The sequence below is a fragment of the Macrotis lagotis genome, chromosome 6, assembly GCF_037893015.1.
Source record: "Macrotis lagotis isolate mMagLag1 chromosome 6, bilby.v1.9.chrom.fasta, whole genome shotgun sequence".
Classification (NCBI taxonomy): Eukaryota; Metazoa; Chordata; class Mammalia; order Peramelemorphia; family Peramelidae; genus Macrotis; species Macrotis lagotis.
Genome location: NC_133663.1, coordinates 206,837,536 through 206,859,203, shown reverse-complemented (window position 1 = coordinate 206,859,203; position 21,668 = coordinate 206,837,536). Strand labels below are relative to the sequence as shown.

Sequence of the window (21,668 nt, the reverse complement as noted above, 5' to 3'; positions counted from 1 at the left end):
TAAGGATTTATGCCATGGACTGCCTACATAATTGTGGAAGAAGGTTAAATTTAGAAATCATTAAAAAACAGTCTTGTTCTTCCCCCAAAAAATAGAGATCTGGGGCGGCTAGGTGGTGTAGTAGATAAAGCACCGGCCTTGGAGTCAGGAGTACCTGAGTTCAAATCCAGTCTCAGACACTTAATAATTACCTAGCTGTGTGGCCTTGGGCAAGCTACTTAACCCCATTTGCCTTGCAAAAACCTTAAAAAAAGAAAAAGAAAAAATAGAGATCTGGTTGATTCAAACAAAAAATTTAGAATATAATTGTGTGATTTATTACAAAATGAAATTTTCCTACCAAAATATGTCCTAACTTGGAAAATATGGAAAAAATTCAGTAAAATGTATTGAAGTGTGTGTGATAAGTGAGAATGATTTTCATGATCCTTTTTATACTGATCTTGTTATCCTGTTTTCTCTACTTTATTCTACCTCTCCCCTTCCCCATCTGTCCCCCAAAAAGGAAAAAGGTAGAAGGAAGAAAATAGAATTTAGCTTTTTAAGAAACAAACATTGTGTAAAATCTTTAGTAGAGATACAATCTGGTCCATGTAGAAGTTTATAAAGTATATTTTACATATACATAACTATAACATAAGATTCACTGTATGTGTGTGTGTGAGAGAGAGAGAGAGAGAGAGATAAAATGCTATGAGAGTTCAGAAGGCAGGAAATAGTGGCAAAGGTATTCTAACTAGAGGAAAGAAGAAAAGCAAAGAAAGAGTGTTTGGAAGGTAAGGGAATACAGAATGTTTTGAGGACTACCAAAAGTTAAGTGGCTATAGAGTGCTGGGGAATAATGTTAAATTATTTAGTGATTCCAGCAATATTGGGGTTTTAAATATGAGACATCACTAAGGAACCACAAATTCATAGAAAAAGTATGGCTACCAAATATAAGCCTGAAGATAACAAATCTACCATGGATCATGCATAGAATAATTTTAAATAACTTTAAGGCCTTAAAGTTCTCTCAAGGGGGCAGCTAGGTGGAGCAGTGGATAGAGCACTGGCCCTGGAGTCAGGAATACCTGAGTTCAAATCCAGCCTCAGACAATAAATTACCTAGCTGTGTGGCCTTGGGCAAGCCACTTAACCCCATTGCCTTGCAAAAACTAAAAAAATAATAAAAAATTCAAAGTATTAGAAATGTTAAACACATCAGATTTGTTTGTATTTGGAATTTGCTTTATAAAGCTGGAATTCCTAATAAGATAGAAGTAGAGCAAGGTTATCTATCTATGGTCTATTCGGATCCCATTTCTGGATGTAAATAGGAAAAACTACATTTTCATTCAATTGAATAGTTTCTAATTGACCAAATAGTCTTCAAGTAGGACATTTTCTTTGTAGGCTCCAATCTAAAGAATGATTTTTTTAAGGGATAGGAATTTTAGCAGTGTAAAATATGCAAGTGTCCATGGTTTTATAGTAAACATAAGCAAACGGATAATTTATTCCGAGTGCTATCTCCTATGCTGATTTCCATATTTCCCCTGGAAGTCAACTTCATTGTGTCTGTCCTTGCAATAACAAATGCAACACAATGAGCCCAAAAGAGCAAAGATTCTACATAAGAACTTGAAAACTTAGCCACCTTAAAGTGGCCACTACTGCCCCTATATTCTCAGTAGAGGCCCCCCCCCTTAAATTTTCCAACAAGAAATTAAAGATGATGGCCCAAATTTATATTGCACTGATAACCTATTTCACATTCCTCTGACATCATCCCCCCTTCATATCTTCACTGTAGACTCTGTTGAAGAGTTTTCTCTTGTACTTACCAAGGCTAACCCCTCTATTTGTACTTTTTATTTAGACTTCCTTAGTTCTTTTTATTATCATTAAAGTACTTTGACTTAAATGATATTCAGTGATCAAAACTAATATACACTAAATGCATAATCATTACATATCAGAAATAAAAGGGTCTCAAGTTATGCATATGTATATATGCATATATATTATAAACTTGTTTCAATATCAAAAGAAAATCAGTATAATCAGATCCAGCATATCACTGGCATAGGGAATTCCCAGTGATAAAGTTCCTACCAACGAAAATAAACTTTTTTAAAAAAATATTTTTAATGTATAGAATAAAATAAGAATTTCCATAAATAGTACAATAAAATGATTGTACATGAAACTGCAAATCTATACATAACTTACTAAGTTATCACATAAATTTCAATTTTCTTCTTTCCCCAAAAATAGCCAACATTAGACAAATTGCATGTGAGTATATTTGTGCGTGTGTGTATGTATAAAATTATACTATACATACTTCTGTTTATCAGTTCTTTTTCTGGATGCAGATAGCATCTTCATATGTCCTTTATAACTTGGATAGTTAATAGACAAATTAGTCACTCAAAGTTATTTCTTAAAGGTTTCTGCAAGGCAAATGGGGTTAAGTGACTTGTCCAAGGCCACACAGCTAGGTAATTATTAAGTGTCTGAGACTGGATTTGAACCCAGGTACTCCTGACTCCAAAGCTGATGCTTTATCCACTATGGCACCTAGCCATCCCCAAAGTTATGCTTAAAGCAATAGTTACTTTCTACAGTGTTCTCTTGGTTCTGCTTATTTCACTCTTCATTTTTCATGAAAGTCTTTGTGTTTTTCCAAAATCAATCATGGAGCTCATTTTTCACAATCATACCTCCAGTTATATGCATACCTTGTATTTCCAGTTCTTTGTCATCATAAAGAGAACTGCCATAAATATTTTAGAACATATTGTTTCCTTTCTTTTTTCCTAATCATCTTTGGAAATAGATCAAATAGTGGTATTGCAGGGCCAAAGAGTATAGGTAGTTTAATAAGGCGTAATTCCAGATTGCTCTCCAAATGGTTGGGTCAGTTCAGAATTTAACTAACAGTGAATGTCCTAATTTTTCCACATCCTCTCCAACATTTGTCACTTTTCCCTTTTAATCAGTAATGATTGAGAACATTTTTGACTATAAATTGTTTTGATTTCTTCAGTGGAAAAATTCATTTCATGTCCTTTAACCATTTATCATTTGGGGAATGGCTTTTATTTTTATAGAACTGAATCAGTTACCAATGTATTTTAGAAATGAGACCTTTATTGGAGGAACTTGCTGTTAAAAACAAAAATCCTCCCCTGCCCCGTTTCCTGCTATCCTAATTTTAACTATATTGGTTTTATTTGAAAACTTTTCAATTTGCTGGAATCAAAATTATATTTTACTTCTCTTTCCTTGTTTGATCATAAATACACACATGTACATATATCTCTACCCATCCCTTATTCAAATTTACATGCTCCCCTAATTTGCTTATATTACCCTTTGATTTACATCATTTTGGTCTTATCATGGCATATAGTGTAAGATGTTAGTCTAAGCCTGATTTCAGTCAGACTGCTTTCCAGTTTCCCCATCAGTTTTTGTTAAACAGTGAGGTCTTGCACCAATAGTTTGTCCTTTGGGTTTTTGAGGTCATTTACTTTACTTAATATCAGTCTATTTCTTATCAAGTACCAGACTGTTTTGATCATTACTATTCTGCATTATAGTTTGAGATCTGGTACTCCTAGGCTGTAAAAAAAAAAGCTTCCCTTTTTTATTGATTTCATGATATTCTTGACCTTTTTGTTCCTCCACATGAAGTTTTTTTCCTAGCTCTATAAAATAATTTTTGGTAGTTTGATCGTTATGGTACTAAATGTATACTTTAGAAAAATCACTTTGGCAGTTATTTGAGGAAAGGAGATCAGTTAGACTGGACTGCTGTGATAGTCCAGGAGAGATGAAAGGTGGGGACAGACTGTCAAAATTGTTCTTTTTATTCATTAAAAAAACAGTTCTATTATGCTCCAGGACATCAGCCTTTAACATTTAAAAACTGTGATCATTGGCACTTGTTAATAATGAGACATAATGAGGAGGTTCATTTCCAAGGGAACCATATGTGAGAGTTGGGGAAGGGACTCAGATTAAAATCTTTTCTTTTTCCTCAATCATGTGTGCTATAAAACACAAAATAACTGCATTACAAAACCTGCTTGTTTTAGATTGCCAAAAAAAAAAAAAATCTGTCCTTTTTTCCCCCCGCTTCTTAGGATGGATTTGGATATGATATACTTCATCAGACTATTTGGTTAACTAGGGAATGTGTTCAATAAATGAAAACTTTGAGGAAAAAGGTTTGTAAACAGCTTCCGACACCATTGTGTTTAGTGAGGGCCAGGATTAAGTGGCATAACTTTGTAATGGACTTTGTCAGCGGTACTATTATTTATTCCAGCATTCAGCAACTTGTGGACAGGAACAAAAGAGGAAGACAGAAGAAGTGACATAAAATTGTTTTTGGCAAAACATGATCAGAGATGAGAAAAGGAAACAATTGATAATAATCTTAAGTTAAATTTTCCCAAAATTGAGAAAGGAAGAAAGTGTAGCCAAAGTTGATGGATAGGGAAAGCTGGGGAGTCTGAAAGGTCATGATGAGAAGGAAAGGAGTAATCACACCTAGGATACATACAAGAAAAAAATCATGATCAGATAAAAGGATTTTTAGAGTCCTTAAAAAAAAGAAGTGGACATGAGGATGATGAGAAGATCAAGGCTAACACCATTCTTGTTTAGAGCTGAAGTATCTGGAAGAAGTAAGTCATGGGAGTTTTAGAGCTGAAGTATCTGGATGAAGATGTAAGGCATGGGAATTGAATAGTTCAGGGAACTGGGAAGTTAAGTATTTGTGGGATTAACAACATGAATTTTAAAGTCACTCAAGGGGGGGGATTTTGGTGAAGTGAAAGACGATGAAATCAGCAGAACTGAGAATATTCTTAGGATCAATAGTAAATATTAAAATTTGAATTGGGTGATGAATTTGGATTTCATTGCTTCAAAGGAGTAAAAGTCTGAAAATGATAATGAGGAGCAAGGAGTATTTTACCTCTCCCAGCTTGACCTAAGAGTGAAAGTGTAGTTTAGGAGAAAAGATGGAAGAGGCATGAGGAAGAGTAAAAGATGAAAAGGAAGTTTGTTATGGAGCAGAGGTTCCAGAAGGCATACACTTGGAATGAAAGCGTGGAGACAGAGCTTTTGAGGTGGAAAGTTTGAAGGGGCAAATGCTAGAATAGAGAAGGTCCTTATTCTAAAGCAATAGGGGCCCTGAAGTATGTTAAAAGAGAATGAATCTCTAGGCAGGATATCAGGGAGGTTCATCTGATGAAAAAGTTTCAAGAAAGACCCTCAAAATTTCAGCACAACTTCACTCTCAGGATTTCAACTTTTCAATTTCCAATCCTCAATAGACATGAGCAGAAGGCATTGTGCTACCAGAGGGTTGCTGTAGGGGCCAAATAGGAATGTGGCACTGGGGCATCTGGCAACTTAGTGAACCTTTCTTTAGCCAGGAGAGAGGAGAGCCTGGCTCTGATATGAAAGTGAAAGTGGGAGATAAGGAAAATGGGAGCTAAGGAAGGGGTGCTGCACTTGAGAATCTTAAGATCTATGTTCAAGCCTGGGCTGTGCCACTTAGCCTGGTGACAACGCCTCCAAGATAATGGGATTAAAAATTTGTAAGATCCTTTAACATTATATATTGCATATTCTTTGCCCTTGGATACAAACATCAGAATTAATTACCAATAAGCATTTACTACTACATTTCAGATACCATCCTAAGTGCTGAATATATAAAGACCAAAAAAAAAAAACCCCCCACAATTTCAAAACAAAACAACCAATACAGTCCCTGCTCTCAATGAGCTTACATTCTATGGAGAAAACATGTTTAAAACTGATGCAAAATGTGTCAGGTAAATGGAAAATTAATGGGAGGTTAAGGGAAGGGCTGTTATTGGCATTAGGGAGTTAGTGTTTGAAATTAGTTTTGAAGGAACAAATACATATATACATTTTTATTAGGAACTTGACAAACATTTCAGTATTCAATCTACAGAGAGGATTTTTAGAGCTAATAGTAAACTATTATTCTATTAAAAATATAGTGAATTTTAGGGGCGGCTAGGTGGCGCAGTGGATAGAGTACCGGCCTTGAAGTCAGGAGTACCTGAGTTCAATTAAGGCCTCAGACACTTAATTACCTAGCCGTGTGGCCTTGGGCAAGCCACTTCACCCCATTGCCTTGCAAAAACTAAAAAAAAAAAAATATATATATATATATATATATATGTATATATATTGAATTTTAGACAGTGGTAACAGCTTCCTTGCTTGTCTATCCTCAACATTTATCTCTATTTAAAATATAAATATATTTTATTTCTTTTCCAGAAACATTGAATCCAAATATTTTAATGCATAAAATTAAGCTTATGCTTTGTAAATGCTTAAAATTAAAATACACAGGCTTATTAAGTTGTATCTTTTCCCCATCCAAGATCCCTTGAAATCCATACAACATTCAGAGCTGTGCAGAAATGTTCGCGGGCACAACACTTTAACCTGCAGCTGCTAACATTTTCTCCATCCCTTTCTTGCATCCGATTACAAAATCCAAGACTCGAGCCCCGAGTGGCAGGTCTTGACGTCTGAACCCTTGAGGAGGGAGCCGGCTGCGGCGCGCCCATGTGTTATACTGCGCTTTTAGGATTCCTTTTCTGCCCACTTTTCTTTTCCCGGAAGAGAACGGGAGGGAGGGTAAAGGCGGGGCGGGACCGAGCCGGCCCAGCACCGCCGGTGCAGCGCGCACATCGCTGACGTCGGTTGTTTACATCCGGGGTCGCTTACTTCCGCCGTCCCTGCCGCACTTCCTGCTCACAGGGTCCCCTGTCAACCAGTACATCACGGGGCCAGCCCCGGATTTCATGGGTTGAGACGGCGGGCTTCCTCGCCTGGAACCCGGAGCCGAGCGCCCCTCTTCTCGGGGGACACCACGGACCGACGCTCCTCGGCTCTCCGCGCATGGCTTCTGCGGGAAAGGGCTTCTGCGCATGGCGCGGGGGCAAGGGAGGGGCGAGGAGACGGGGCGGCGCTTCCGGCCACCGTCGCTGAGGCGTCTGTAGGAGTGGCGGCGTCCCTCCCCCCACCCAGGGGCCATCATGTCGGGGCTCAATAAGACGGAGCTGGAAGGCTGCCGTGACCTGCTGGGCCTGCTGGAAACTCCCGACATCTTCGCGCTGTGCGATACCATCACCAACCGCCTGGTCCAGCCCGAGGACCGCCAAGGTGAGGGCGCCGCGTCGGGCCCCGGAGCCCGGAGGCGGCGGGGGGGAGGGGGGAAGGGCGGCCAGCCCGCGCTTGGGGGGCCGGGGCCCCAGTGCGCAGGTGCGGCTCGCTCCCGGAACTCGGCGCGGCCCCGCCCCGCTCCTTTGTGACGCGGCGGCGGCGGGGGAGGGGCGCCACCCCGGGCCTCCCGACCCCCAGCCGGGGAGGCGGGAGGACGTTTATCAGCATCTTGCCCACCCTTGATTTCCCTCTTAATCCTCCCCCCGATTCAGCGCGCCTGCCCGCCCGGCCAGCCCAGATTACCCGCGTTGAGGCCAGCCCCCGAGGGTGCGGGATCGGCGGGCCTGAGCCCCGCGGGAGCCTGGCAAGGTGCCCGCCTGGGCATCCGATCCAGGGCCGAGGCCGGGCCCGGGCCCGGGAAGACTGACTTGAGACTCGGCCTCCAGCTCCAGCTGCGTCCGCCCGGAGGCCACTTAACCCCCTTTTCTCCCCTGTAAAAGGAGCTGGCGAAGGAAAGGGCCGAGGGCTCAGTGTCTGCCAAGAAAGCCCCAACAAGCCGGTGGTGTGGTGCACTCTGTAGGCAGGCGAACGTGCTTTGGGAAACGCTTCACCAAGTGCTGAGGCAAAATGGAGAGAGAATTTGACCTTTTCAGACCATTGCTTCAATTTATTTTTCTTCTTGAAAATGAAAATTTGCTTCAGAGTCATGTTATTACTTTGAAGTTCATTAAGATTAAGCAAATAGCAAATATGAAAAGTTGCTTTCAAGGACATCTATACAAACAAAGCGTGCTACAGGGAAGATAAATAGAAAATAAGAGGGGAAAGCGCAGGATCCTTTATGAGACACCAGCTGTAAAATGAGAGAACAATACTGTATTTGGTGTAAAGACAAGGGTTTTAATGCCATCTTTATCGATAATGCTTTGTGTGACCTTGTGCAGGTCACTTCCACACAATTTTTTAAATTCATAAAGAAGAGGATTTGGACTATATTGGGAATTCTTAACCTAGAGTCCATGAGTTTCATTTCATTTTGTGTTTTTTACTATTTTAATAACTAAAAATATAATTTCCTTTGTAATCTTATGTATTTTATTTTTTGCATTTAAAAACATTCTGAGAATTTCATAGGTTTTTACCACACTGCCACAGGAGTCTCTGGATGACAGAAAAAAAAAGTTAACTTCTGACCTAGATGATCCCAAAGTGTCTTCTAATTTTGATATCCTAAAAAAGTTTACTTTTATATTCTATATACTTTTCCCCACTCTTTTCTTTTCTTTAATTTGTAGGCATTTAGAGTTAAGTGACTTGCCCAGGGATCACACAGCTAGTAAGTGCCTGAGATCTTATTTGAACACCAACTGACTTGTGGGCTAAGTGTTCATGATACTTTGTTACCTAGCTGCTACACAAGTACTTTCTATGCCTTCTCTTTCTGGTTAATTCTTTTTGCCTTGTCTTCTGAATATTAGGTTGTTTTATTAGTTCAAGCACACATCCATCAATTTTTTCCCATGGAACACATTAGGCACATCTATATTGATTTGTGCAAATTTTTATTCTAGTAAGTAAATACTGTGAGAACTTCCATTAAGCCAATCCATTTTCTTTGGTCATTTCAATCTTCTCTCTCTGGATCTTGTACCTTCATGGGAACTTGTAACCATTTCTTCCAGGACTAGATATATACATTTGGACTTGGCTTTTGGTTTTGTTTGTTTTATTTCAGCAAAGGAATTGACTCTTAACTTTTTTGTTGCTGTAAAATTAAATTGTATACATGTTGGCAGTGATTGGGTTATATGTTATACAACCGGTATTTTCATACTTATTTTGAAGAATTTACCATTTCACAATTGGGCTTTGTGGTGAAGTAGCATAGTCAAAGGAACTATATCCTGGCTCTGCTACTTTCTACTTATGTGGTCTTTGGCGAATAACTGCACATCTCTGAACCTAATTTTCTTCATTTGTGAACTAAACTTTAAAATAGATTTCTTCTATTGTCCCTTTCAACTCTAAATTAGTGATCCTTTTTTTTTAATTTTTACAATTAAATGAATTTGTTAGGACTTGGCTTCAGTTTCTGTATTTGTAAAATGAAATTGTTGAACTAGATGATCCTTGAGGTCTTATTTTTGTTCTGGGTCTGTAATTTCCATAAAAAGTTAGGTCACTTCCCATAAGGAAGTATCTAATACCAATTTAGTTTTGCAACTTATGGAAGTATAGAGGATCGGGGAGTAAGACTGAAAAGTTAAATGATTTGCCAGGCCCATACCCAATAGTTATCATTTGAATCTAAGTATGATTGTGAATATTATACTCCTTTACCTTTAAAAATATTATTTCTCAATTTTTGAAATTATACCTTGAATTTAATTTAAATTACACATTCAGAACAAATTTTTTTGTTAAAAACTTTGATTTACAATTTGGGACTGTCTGCAATGGAGAATACCATCTGTATCCAGAGAAAGAACTGTGGAGTTTGAACAAAGACCAAGGACTATTACCTTAAATTTAGGGGAAAAAACTGATTATCTTATTGTCTGATCAAGTCTTATACTTTATGTTTCTTCCTTAAGGATATGATTTCTCAGGAGCGGCTAGGTGGCCCAGTGGAGTCAAGAGTACCTGAGTCCAAATCTGACCTCAGGCACTTAATAATTACCTAGCTGTGTGACCTTGGGCAAGCCCCTTAACCCTAAAAACAAACAAACAAAAAAAAAAGGATATGATTTCTCTCTCTTCACATTCAATTTGGATCAATGTATACCATGGAAACAATGTAAAGACCTGCAAATTGCCTTCTGTTGGGGGGAGGGAAGTAAGATGGAAGAAAAGTGTAAAACTCAAAATAAATAAAATCTTTAAAAAAACTTTAATTACATTAAATTTTTAAGTAAGAAATTGCTTAAGTATTTGTTCAGTCTGATATTCTATTTAGTCATTTGTTCTGGTTAACCAAGCTTTACATACTACTTACTTAGTTAAGGGACCTGTTCATTAATGGTGACTAATAAGTATTGGAAGTGAAATTTGAGCTTGTATCTTTACTAACAACAAGTTTTATACTTTTTCCATTACAGTGTACTGCCTCTTGAGAATCCAGGATCCTATGAAACTTTAGACCAAGTTTTGCTCCCCAGCATTTTTTTTATGTTTGATTGATCCATCAAATCATCACAATGGAATGAATGCTTTTCTCAATGTATATAAATCACAACCCCTCCAGTCTTGTCATTCTGTGTAATTCTTATCCAGTGTCTTTGTAAAAAAAAATCTTCCTTTAAGGACTTTACCTGTGATTTACTTTTCTTTTTCTGTCTAGGGACATTTAGTTCATCTATTTTTGGTCTCATTCTTCATACATGAAAGGCCTACTGCATTTTTATGTCATAAGTATATCTTCAAACTATATCATAAAATCCTGTGGTTATAACTGGATTTAAGTTTTCAACATGAAAATTTAAATAGTATTCTTTAAAAAAATACAAATTTTAAAATCCTGGGATTAAAGCAAAAATAATGTGTGCTAAGGAGACTGAAAGCAGTTTTTCATCATTTCTTTAAAACTAAAGCAAATTTTTTTTATTTGAATACAAAAATAGTTGTAGAGCAAGGAGAAACTTGAAGGCTAGGAATTTGATACAGCTTCATTTGGAAAATTTTAGAACAGAATTCAGTTTACTGTATTCATTTTTATTTTTGCAAATTCTTTCCAGATGCCATTCGTGCAGTATTAGCTTATAGTCAAAGTGCTGAAGAACTTCTGAAGAGAAAAAAAGTATTCAGAGAAGTCATATTTAAGTATCTAGCAATGAAAGGAGTGATTGTGCCTCCAGGTTCTGAAAAGCACAATCTTATTCAATATGCAAAAGATCACTGGAACAAGCCAAAATTAAAGGACACACCAGCTGCACCAAATACAGAAGACAGCATACCATATGAACAAGTTAAGATGACTTTTATTTTCTTAAAATTTTTGTATAATTTGGAAATAATGGAAAAATCTTAAGTGTGGCAAAATTTATTGTTTTTACCTTTAAAATAAACACCCTTTCACTTTTTAAGGAGAATAGAGCTCTACCATAAGTCAGAGTTTTAAAGAGTTATCTTTAGCATTGGACAGGTTGAATGTCCGTGGTCATAGCTTGTGTGTGTGTGTGTGTGTGTGTGTGTGTGTGTGTGTGTGTGTGTGTATCAGAGGGAGGACTCGAATCTAGTTCTTCCCCACTGTTATGTCATGATCCCTTTTATTATGTGAAATATTATTTATTAGTTTGAGACTGTTATTTATTAGAGCTTTTTCGGTCTTTTATTATGATTGTTGGTCCTTCATTCTTGAAAAATACCCATAAAATCAGGAGAGGTGATGCCTTGACAAACACATGATTTGGATTTGAATGAGGGGATGCTGTGTTCTACAATTCAGTAAAAAATACTTGACTTATTAACCTAAGAAGAATTATTGTAATAAACCCATGTTTATGGCAGACTGGGAACCTGAAGAACTATAACTATCAAGTAAAATTTTAATTCCAAATTTGTGTTACTTCAGAACTATTGTTTATACTAGACGATTTGTTAAACGTGTTAATAGTGTAAACTGTATTGCCAAGGCAGTATCATTAATGTCTAAGATAGTGTTTTTGTACATATATATAAACAATAGATTAAATTAATAATTTAATAAAAATTTCATCAGGTAACCACACGTATGTATACATACAAAAACACATTTTTTTATACTAGGAAGCAAAACTACATTTTAAAAAATTGAAAGTTTAATTTGTTTTATTCATATTTTTCTTTCCCCAATTCACATAAGTGACATTTTATTAAATGTATATTTAATATGGGCAATGTTTTTTTAAAAAATCCATATATTTCAGACTGTTTTTAGTTGTCCCTTGGAATAAACTTGAGATAGTTGTCAATGCTCTATGACCATCTTGGACTATCTTAATACTAATTTTGAGAGGTAGCTTTTTAAAAGGAAATCATTATTGATTTTTCTTTGGTAATATGACACTTTTTCCTTTTATCCTATTAATGATTTATTACAAGTAAAAAACAAATTTAATTAAAACTAGTTTACCACATGGTGTATCAGTGAAAATCTTTTTCTCTAATATATGCTACAGAGGCAGTTAGGTGGCACAGTGGATAGAGTCAGGAGGACCTGAGTTCAAATGTGGCCTCAGACACTTAATAATTCCCTAGCGGTATGACCTTGGGCAAGTCACTTAACCCCATTGCCTTGCCAAAAAAAAACAACAGAGAAATAGAATAGATATAGATATAATGCTGCTAATCCTAGAACCATTTAGGTTTGGTCCTTCAGTGCCTGAAAAATATTAGACATTAGTTCCTGCTTAAGTTAGCTACAATCCTAGCATCTAGTTTGTTTTCTTTTTCTTGTTTTCTTGTTTTCAATTCTTTGAATTGAAAATTTAAGGATAGATGAGATTGTTGTTATATATAATAGTGTGGGAGAATATGACCAAGTTAACTGGTATATCCTTAATATGAGTTATTCAATGTCTATCAATGCTTTATTTTTTTAATTTAAGCAAAATTTAGTTTGTAAAACTTGCATAAATGTATAAGGAGTACAGTTAAATTCTGAGTCAGTGAGTTTTTTTAAAGACATTCAGCATTCTCAGTAATTACCTTCTTATAGCAGTATTGATAATTTACTCACTCTGAAGTTATTTTGTTACCTAGTTTTCAGGGTAATTGGTTATTCTTTTCTCTTAATTATTTTGAAAATAAACCCACAAACTTGTAAAGTCTATTGCTCTAGGATCATAGATGTGTAGATCTCAAAAGTCTCAGCCTTACCTATTTTATAGATGAGAGAACTGAAGTTTAGGGAAGAAATCAGCGTCAGTATCAGTATTTGAATCCAGATCCTCTCATCCAGTCAGTGCTTTTTTTCACTGTACCATTCTATCTAGTGTGTGTGTTTGTGTGTTAATGTTTTGGTCCATAAACTTGTATTTCTCAATATGCATCTTTGATCTTATACAGACTATTTTTATTCTCTACAACAATACAGATCTCTATGTGATTCTTGTCTCTGCTCTCTCACAGATTCGCCTTAGGAAATTCACCCCATCTAGTTGTTTATTATATTTGTCAGAGATAGTAGGGTTCCATGATTCACACCCATAGAACAAAGCCAGTGGAATATTGATGTTAGAACAAATGAGCCTTTGTTTTTGAACAAAATTTGAGAAAATTGAAGGAGCCCTATAATTTTTCTGAAGGTAGTGAGGTCAAGAGATCTTTCCTTCTATTTGGACCCAGTTTGCTATCAATTTGCATGTTCTGTCTAAGGCATATAGCTGGTTTATTGTTTCCATAAACCTAGACTTGAAAAATGGATTATAAAACTAACCTGGATTTTTCTTTATCGATAGGAAAAAAAAGAAAAAGAGCATGAACAATTTGATGATTGTTACAAGTTAGGAGAAGAATTCTGCCTGTGGTTTTTTGAGCTTCTCAACTCTCAGAATCCTTTCTTTGGACCACCCCAAGGAAAATGGGGACCACAGCACTTCTGGGATGATGTCAAGCTAAAATTTTGTTACCATACAATGGAACAAAATGTGATCGACTATCATGGTTCAGAAATGGTGAGCCTTCGTTTACTATCTCTGGTGAAAGAAGAGTTTCTATTTCTTAATCCCAACCTAGATTGCAATGGATTGAAGTGTGTATCCTCTCCACATGGATTAGTTGTAGTTGCAGTTGCTGGCACTGTCCACCGAGGCAGTGTTTGTTTAGGCATCTTTGAACAAGTATTTGGACTCGTCCGCAGCCCTTTGCTAGTAAACACTTGGAAAATAAAATTTGTCAATCTGAGGATTGTTGGACAGACTTCTCTTGAACCTGGACTGACAGTGGAGAAACCTTCACTTACACTGGAATCCACTGAATTAGAATCATTATATGATGGAAACGGAGCATGTAGTAGAAATGAAGCATTGCTTAGTGAAACCCCTGTTTTAAGTGCTGGAAATGGAAACCAGACACTGTGTCATGAAAATGAGGCATCACTTAAGACACATGAACTGGAATTACATGATCCTCCAAAACTCTGAGCACTGTATGTCAAATTAAAAACCCATTTTATTCAGAACTTCAGTTTATGCTGTACCAGTATTGCTCAGGTGATTTCAGGCTTGCAGGGGTGGCATGTTTCAGTTGAGACACTTGTTGACTACACACTAAAATTATATTGCAGTGCTTTAACTCTTTCTACCTTAGTTTGGGCAAATATTATATCATGATGCTGTTCATCAAATAAATTTCACTTTAGATTTCAAAATTAATGATGTGCCTTAGAAATCAAGTGATATTTTCATTTTATTTTGCAGAAGTTCTAATTCTCCTTTAAAAATGTGTACTTTGTAAAAAAAAGTGCATAATTTTCCTCTTAGGTTTTTATTTTAAGTTTATACATGTAGTTTGGATATTTTAAAAGCTTAACTGATTGTGTAGCCATGACAAAACAGAGTATAAAGCTGTAATGAAAATCATTTTCCCAGTTGAGTTCCTTAATGCTAAATCAAATAATTGAGCAGTTGAATAATAAACTCTTGTGTATATATATATTTAATTGTATATAAGAGAAAATTCTAGTGATCTGTGATATTCATTGCTCAAATTATATACCTTTCAAAAACAGCAAAAAAATTTTTTTGTCAGGAGCACATGTTTGATTTGAAAATGAATTAATACTGTTCCTTATTTATGCCTGCTTGACAAAAGATATAGTTTTACACTACAAAACATTTAAAAATTCCTATTATAAGATCATCTTGATTGGTCTAAGATTTTTTTAATATTAAATTTCACAAGTTTTTTGTTTTTATTGATATTTTCCCCCCTGCTTGCGTTATTTGTTTTGGGTTATACATTTTAATTGCCAGAAATAAATTAATTGACTTACATTCTTCTTCATTCAACTATTTGCTGATTAGTCAGGAATTTAGCTGGGGTTTTTAAAAAAATTATTTTTATTTTATGTAATAAATTAGCATTTCTATAACATAGAGTTCAGTTTTAAGAAATGATTGCATGTGAAACTGCAAGTCTACTATAGCACAATTTGCTATTTCTTTCAAATATGCAACAAAATTATAAATTTTTTTCTCTCCCTCGAGATGGCTACTTAATAGTAGTCTAATGACACAAATCGGTAAAGAATTTAGTTTTTAAATCAGGAAAAGAAATCTGGATTGTACATATAAGAAGTTCTAGAAATTGCTGAATGAAATTTCTTTGTATATGCTGTGAATATTGTAAAACTGGAAGGATTTTATATGTATAGGGCAAGAAATGTAGGCTGACTAATGATAAGATTGAAATCAAGTAAGTGTTAGAACTGTTAAGCTTTCCTTTTTCTACTCATTATCATTTCTTTTAGATGATAAATTCATTCATGTACTCTTTAATTGTTTTTAATATGGTAGATAACAAAGAAAAATATTGTCAACTCGGGACATAGAATTTTTCTTAGGCACAGTTAGTCAGATGGGGGAAAAGAAGATAAAACAGTTTCCCTTCCTAAACCTTCATCCCAAACCCAGTTCTACCCTCATCCTGCCCAACCCTTACATGGTTTAAGACTGAATAACAGTGAAAGGTTGAAATGCAGAAGTAATTAAACAGAAGATTGTATGTATGTATTCTAGCTATATTATTCTGAACAGACTTAGTTTACAGATATCTTCTTCTTATTTGTTAAGTGTAGAGAAGTTGATAAGGCAAATGAAGGAAAATATTTAACTACTATAAGGGCACCAGACATAGTACATCCTAAGGTACTGAGAAACCTTACTACTAAACTATTATTGATGATGTTTGAAAGGTTGTGAGAAATGGAAGTGTGCCAGAGAACTGAAACAAGTCAAATTATTTTTTTTAAGGAAGGAGAGTGCCAAGTATAGGTCATTGAATGAATTGCGGGAAAAAACCGAGAATGTATTAATAGGGTAGTCAACATCTGCAAAAGGAAATAGAGCTCTAAGGGAGAACTAACATGACTACATAAAAAACAAGTGTTGCCAAACTAATCTCATTCTTTTTTTAAATATATAATTATTAAACTAATACAGCATAGGAATGCTTTAGATGAGTCTTCCTAGACTTCATTAAAGCATTTGACAAAATTTTTTAGGGTAACTAGGTGGTGCAGTGGAGAGAGCACTGGCCTTGGACTTGGGAGGAAGGAAATTTGAATCCTGCTTTAGCATTTGACACTTTACTAGCTTGTGTCACCTTGGGCAAGTCATTTAACCCTAATTGCCTCTCATCCAAGGCCATCTCCAGTCTTCCTGATTCATATCTAACCACTGGATCCAGATGACTACAGAGAAGAAAGTGAGACTGGTGCCTTAGCACAGCACCCTCTCACTCAAATCCAATTCACTTGCTTGTCATGGTATCATCTCACTGATGACATGGTCTTCTTTGAGAATGAAGGACAAAAATGTGACAAAATTTTATGCTTTGCATTGGACAAAATTTGAAGTGGACAGCAGTAGAAAAGTGTTAGATGACTGGACTAATTAATGAGTCAACACTATCTTCAAAACAGATCTTTAGAAGAGTACCTAGAAGTCTGTACTTGGCCATGTATTGTTTCAGCATTGTTTACTAATTTTTTGGATGAAGACATAAAGGGTTTACTTGTCAAATTTGTAAATTATACAAAATTTGGAGGGAAAGCTATCATGAGAAAAGAATTCAATAACTTAGCCAAATGCCCAAATCTAATAGGAAGAAATGTTTTAAGAATAAATGTTAAGTCCTTCACTTCAATTCAAAATACTACAAATACAAGGTCTTATGGTGAAGTTTTAATGACTTTGAAGTTTAATATGAATTAAAGGAAAACAAGGCAGTTTAAGGATTCATTGATATAAGGTATCCAGAACATAGGAGGTGAGAATTCCCTTTTACTCCCATTTGGTCACCACATCTGAAGTATTTTAGTCAATTTTGGACACATCTTAGGAAGGATATTGAAAGCTGTGGAGCAACTTCGAGAAGGGCCATCTATGTCAAATAAAGATAACTTCATAAAACTAGGGAGATTTAGCTTTATATGATGAGCAATCATATGAAAAAGGAATTCGATTTTATTTTTTTGCACCAGAGAATGAGACTAGAGGCAATGGATTTAAATTTAGGCTCAACATTAAAGGAAGAAAAAAACGAACAGCTATCTAAAAGTTGATTTGGCTCTCCTGAGTTGTGAAGATAATGGATTTTCCCTTTATTTGAGATTAATTGAAGGTTAACTATTAAAAAATAACTACTTATTGAAAATGTTTTAGAAGAGATGTGCAGATAAGGGTTTGTTTAAATGATCTCTGACATCTCTTCTATAATTCTGTGAACTCCAACTGAGCAGAGCAGAGAAGGCTTACCAAATGATTTAGCATTTGAGGCAGATTTTGTTGTGTTACACAATTGGTACAGGTGGACCTTGAATGAAGATTTAAGCAATCTAGATATAGGAAACAGTAAACAAAGGCATAAAAACAGGTTTCTGAAATGTGACTCCTTTAATCCCTTTCTACCTATTTATGCATGTCAGGTATTTAATTTTTCATTAACAAATTGAAACCTATTATAATCTTAGTTGCCTGAGGCTTGGAAAGGTAATCTTATGGTCCTGCATCTAGTAAGCATCAGGCAGGATAGAAAAGTAGATCTTGATTTCAAGACCAGGACACTATCTGATATATAACACTACTCTATCCATAATTGCTGAAAGATAGCATCTTAGCAGAGAGGTAATCGTATTACTAATATAGAATGCACTGCCCCTGTCAAGTTTGCCTTAATATATGAGACTTGCAGTCATGATAGGTATTTAGGGTTACTTTACCAATTGAGGGTCTTTGATGTAGATTAGATGACTGCCTCCTTTATGGATTCTGTACCAGATTTCTGTATCAGATTTATCCTACTTTCTCTTCTCCACTTTATGGGGGAAACATACATCCAAGGGCACAAAAACAGCCAGGATTGGAAATTAGAGATCTTTTAATGGCAAGGTGAAGGCCAGATTGAAACCATTATCTCCACAGCATTGAGTGCTTCAAGTATTATGGGGAGAGGAAAGGAGCCCTTATCTTAGAAAAATGACTCAAGAATCATGCTTGAAGCATAGAAGACCAAGGCCTCTTTGAGGATGGCAGAATAGGGATTAAAATACACCATTTGTTTATTATGTCATTACTGAAGATATAAGATCATAAAGGGAAATTATCTGACTTTTCCAGACTCCGTATTTTGGTCTCTTATGCATGCTACACATTATATCCCATCTCTGGGCCTTTTCACAGGCTATCTCCTATTGAGGCCTTTGCATTTGGCCCCCTACCCCCATTACCTTATATTTATTTTGTATACAGTATACTTATATGGTGTACATATATAGTTGCCTCTGTAGAAGGTAAAAGGCTTTCATTTTCCTCTTGAATCCCCAGAAACTTAGTACATATATGGCACATAAATGTTTTGGTTATCAATTGAAGACCTAAGTGTCCCTCTTCTCTCATTCCATTTGTATTGGCCTTCAAAAGTTTGGAGAGTATTTGAAATATAGTTTTAAAAACTCTTCTATTCAGATCATTGTAGCAGAGTTGTGTAGACTAGGTAGGGGAGGATATTATTTATGTAGGGAAAGTGTTCTCTAAAGTGTTCTCTGGATACTATATGTAGACTTTATTAAAACTAAACCCTTTGACTTTTTTGATGTTTCCAAAGATGATTAGGGAAAAAGGAAAAGAATTTATCTGTTCTAGAATAGCAGTTCTCATTGGAAATTGTAGGGATACCCATCAATTGCAGAATGACTGAATAAGTTATATTTAATTGTGTTTTTTTTGTTTTTTGATCTTTATCTTATTGATATTTAGTTTTCCCAATTACATGATATGAAAGTTTTCCAACATTCATCCACATGCATATGTGTAAGTTACACAATTTTCTTACCCCCTCCCTTCCCCACCCTTCTCCCCTCAATGGTGAACAATTTAGTGAACATTTCTGTTTAACATGTTTATATATTAGGCCTTTCCTGTATAAGGAATTAGGTCTAAGAAAAGAGAGAAGTACATGGGATAGGAAGGAAAAACATAAGAGAAATTTTTTTCAAAGAACATAGTGTTCATTCATATAATGGAGTTTTTTGTTTTTTTCTTTATCTGTAAGTGGATGGCATTGTCCATAACAAGTCTCCTAGGATTGTCCTAACTCTGAACTGCTGAGAGGAGCTACATCAATCAAAGTTGATCAACTCACAATGTTGTTAATGTATAAAATGTTCTCTTGGTTCTGCTCCCTTCACTTAGCATCAATTTGTGTAATCATACTTCTCTAGAGTCTGACCATTCATAGTTTCTTATAGAACAATAGTACTCCATAGTAATCATATATCATAACTTGTTCAGCGATTCCCCAAATGATGACATCTCTTCAATTTCCAGTTCTTTGCCACTATAAAAAGAGTTGCTATGAATATCTTGGAATATGTGAGACTTTTCTATGGTATATGATTGTGTTGTATCCTTAGATACATCACTGTTAGAAATGCTATTAGAGGGGCGGCTAGGTGGCGTAGTGGATAAAGCACCGGCCTTGGAATCAGTAGTACCTGGGTTCAAGTCCGGTCTCAGACACTTAATAATTACCTAACTATGTGGCCTTGGGCAAGCCACTTAAACCCATTGCCTTGCAAAAAACCTGAAAAGAAAAAAATGCAATTAGAAATGATGAGCTCGGGGCAGGCCAATATGACCAGAAAGGATAATGATTATTGTTGGAAGGGTTGTGGGAAATCTGGGACACTATTACATTGTTGGTGTAGCTGTGAAGTCATCCAACCTTTCTGGAGAGCAGTTTGGAATTATGTCCAAAGGACAACAAAAATGTGCATACCCTTTGATTCAGCAATACCACTACTAGCTCTATACCCTGAAGAGATGATGAAAAAGGTTAAAAACATCACTTTTACAAAAATATTCATAGCAGCCCTGTTTGTGGTGGCAAAGAATTGGAAATTGAGTGAATGTCCTTCAGTTGGGGAAATGGCTTAGCAAACTGGTATATGTATGTCATGGAACACTATTGTTCTACTAGAAATCAGGAGGGATGGAATTCAGGGAAGCCTGGAGGGATTTGCATGAACTGATGCTGAGTGAGATGAGCAGAACCAGAAAAACACTGTTGACCCTAACAGCAACATGGGGGCAATGATCAATCAACCTTGGTGGACTCACTCGTTCCATCAGTGTAATAATCAGGGACAATTTGGGGCTCTCTGTGATGGAGAATACCATCTGCATCCAGAGAAAGAATTGTGGAGTTTGAACAAAGTCCAAAGACTATTTCCTTTAAGTCAAGGGAAAAAGCCTGATATCTTATTGTCTGATCTTGTTAACTCTTATACTTTATGTTTCTTCCTTAAGGATACGATTTCTTCTCATCACACTCAATTTGGATCAATATATACCATAGAAACAATGTAAAGACTTGCAAATTGCCCTCTATGGGGGGGTGGGGAGGGGAAGTAAGATTAGGGGGAAAATTGTAAAACAAAATAAATAAAATCTATTTTAAAAAAAAGAAATGATGAGCTCATTAGAAAAAACATGTAAAGACTGGCATGAAATAATGAGCAAAATGAGCAGAATGAAGAAAACATAGTAACAGTTACAGTGTTTTGAGAATGACAGAAAATAAGTTATTTTGTTTATTATAAATACCCAAATTAACTATAAAGGATCTATGTAGGACACTTTCTGCATCCAGAGAAAGAGCTCTTTTTTTTTTTTTTTTTTTTTAGGTTTTTGCCAGGCAAATGGGATTAAGTGGCTTGCCCAAGGCCACACAGTTAGGTAATTATTAAGTGTTTGAGACCGGATTTGAACCCAGGTACTCCTGACTCCAGGGCTAGTGCTTTATCCATTGCGCCACCTAGCCACCCCGAAAGAGCTCTTAAATAGAAGTTTGTATAGAATAATTTTACACACACACACACACACACACACACACGTGTATGATTATCCTATTTGTGTAGCCGGGGGGGGGGTGAAGAAAAAAATTTGTGATAATTTTGTTATTTATACATTATACATTTTGTTATATATTTATACATTATACATATATTTATACATGTTATATATTTATACATTTGTTATATATTAGCAAGTTGTGCATAGAATATTTTCAGTTTCATAGAGAGTCACCTTTTTTCTGTGTTATGTCATGGAAGTGCTTGTTTTATTCCATAAATTTAAAATAAAATAAAAAATAAATTGACGTGGCAAAAAAACTTTTTTAAACTAAGAAAACCAATCTTCCTTATATAACGATTAGTAGCCATCTACATTATCCTTTAAAATATACAATAC

General features: G+C 35.9%; 1 protein-coding gene across 1 annotated transcript; it reads left to right on the top strand.

The window, feature by feature from the left end:
* The first annotated feature begins 6,774 nt into the window (after nucleotides 1-6,774).
* On the top strand, nucleotides 6,775-17,096 carry C6H3orf38 (chromosome 6 C3orf38 homolog). The gene is made up of 3 exons (XM_074192273.1): nucleotides 6,775-7,215; nucleotides 10,950-11,179; nucleotides 13,653-17,096. The coding sequence occupies exons 1-3, from the start codon at nucleotides 7,089-7,091 to the stop codon at nucleotides 14,334-14,336; spliced, it is 1,041 nt and encodes a 346-aa protein (XP_074048374.1). The 5' UTR covers nucleotides 6,775-7,088; the 3' UTR covers nucleotides 14,337-17,096.
* The last annotated feature ends 4,572 nt before the right edge of the window (nucleotides 17,097-21,668 follow it).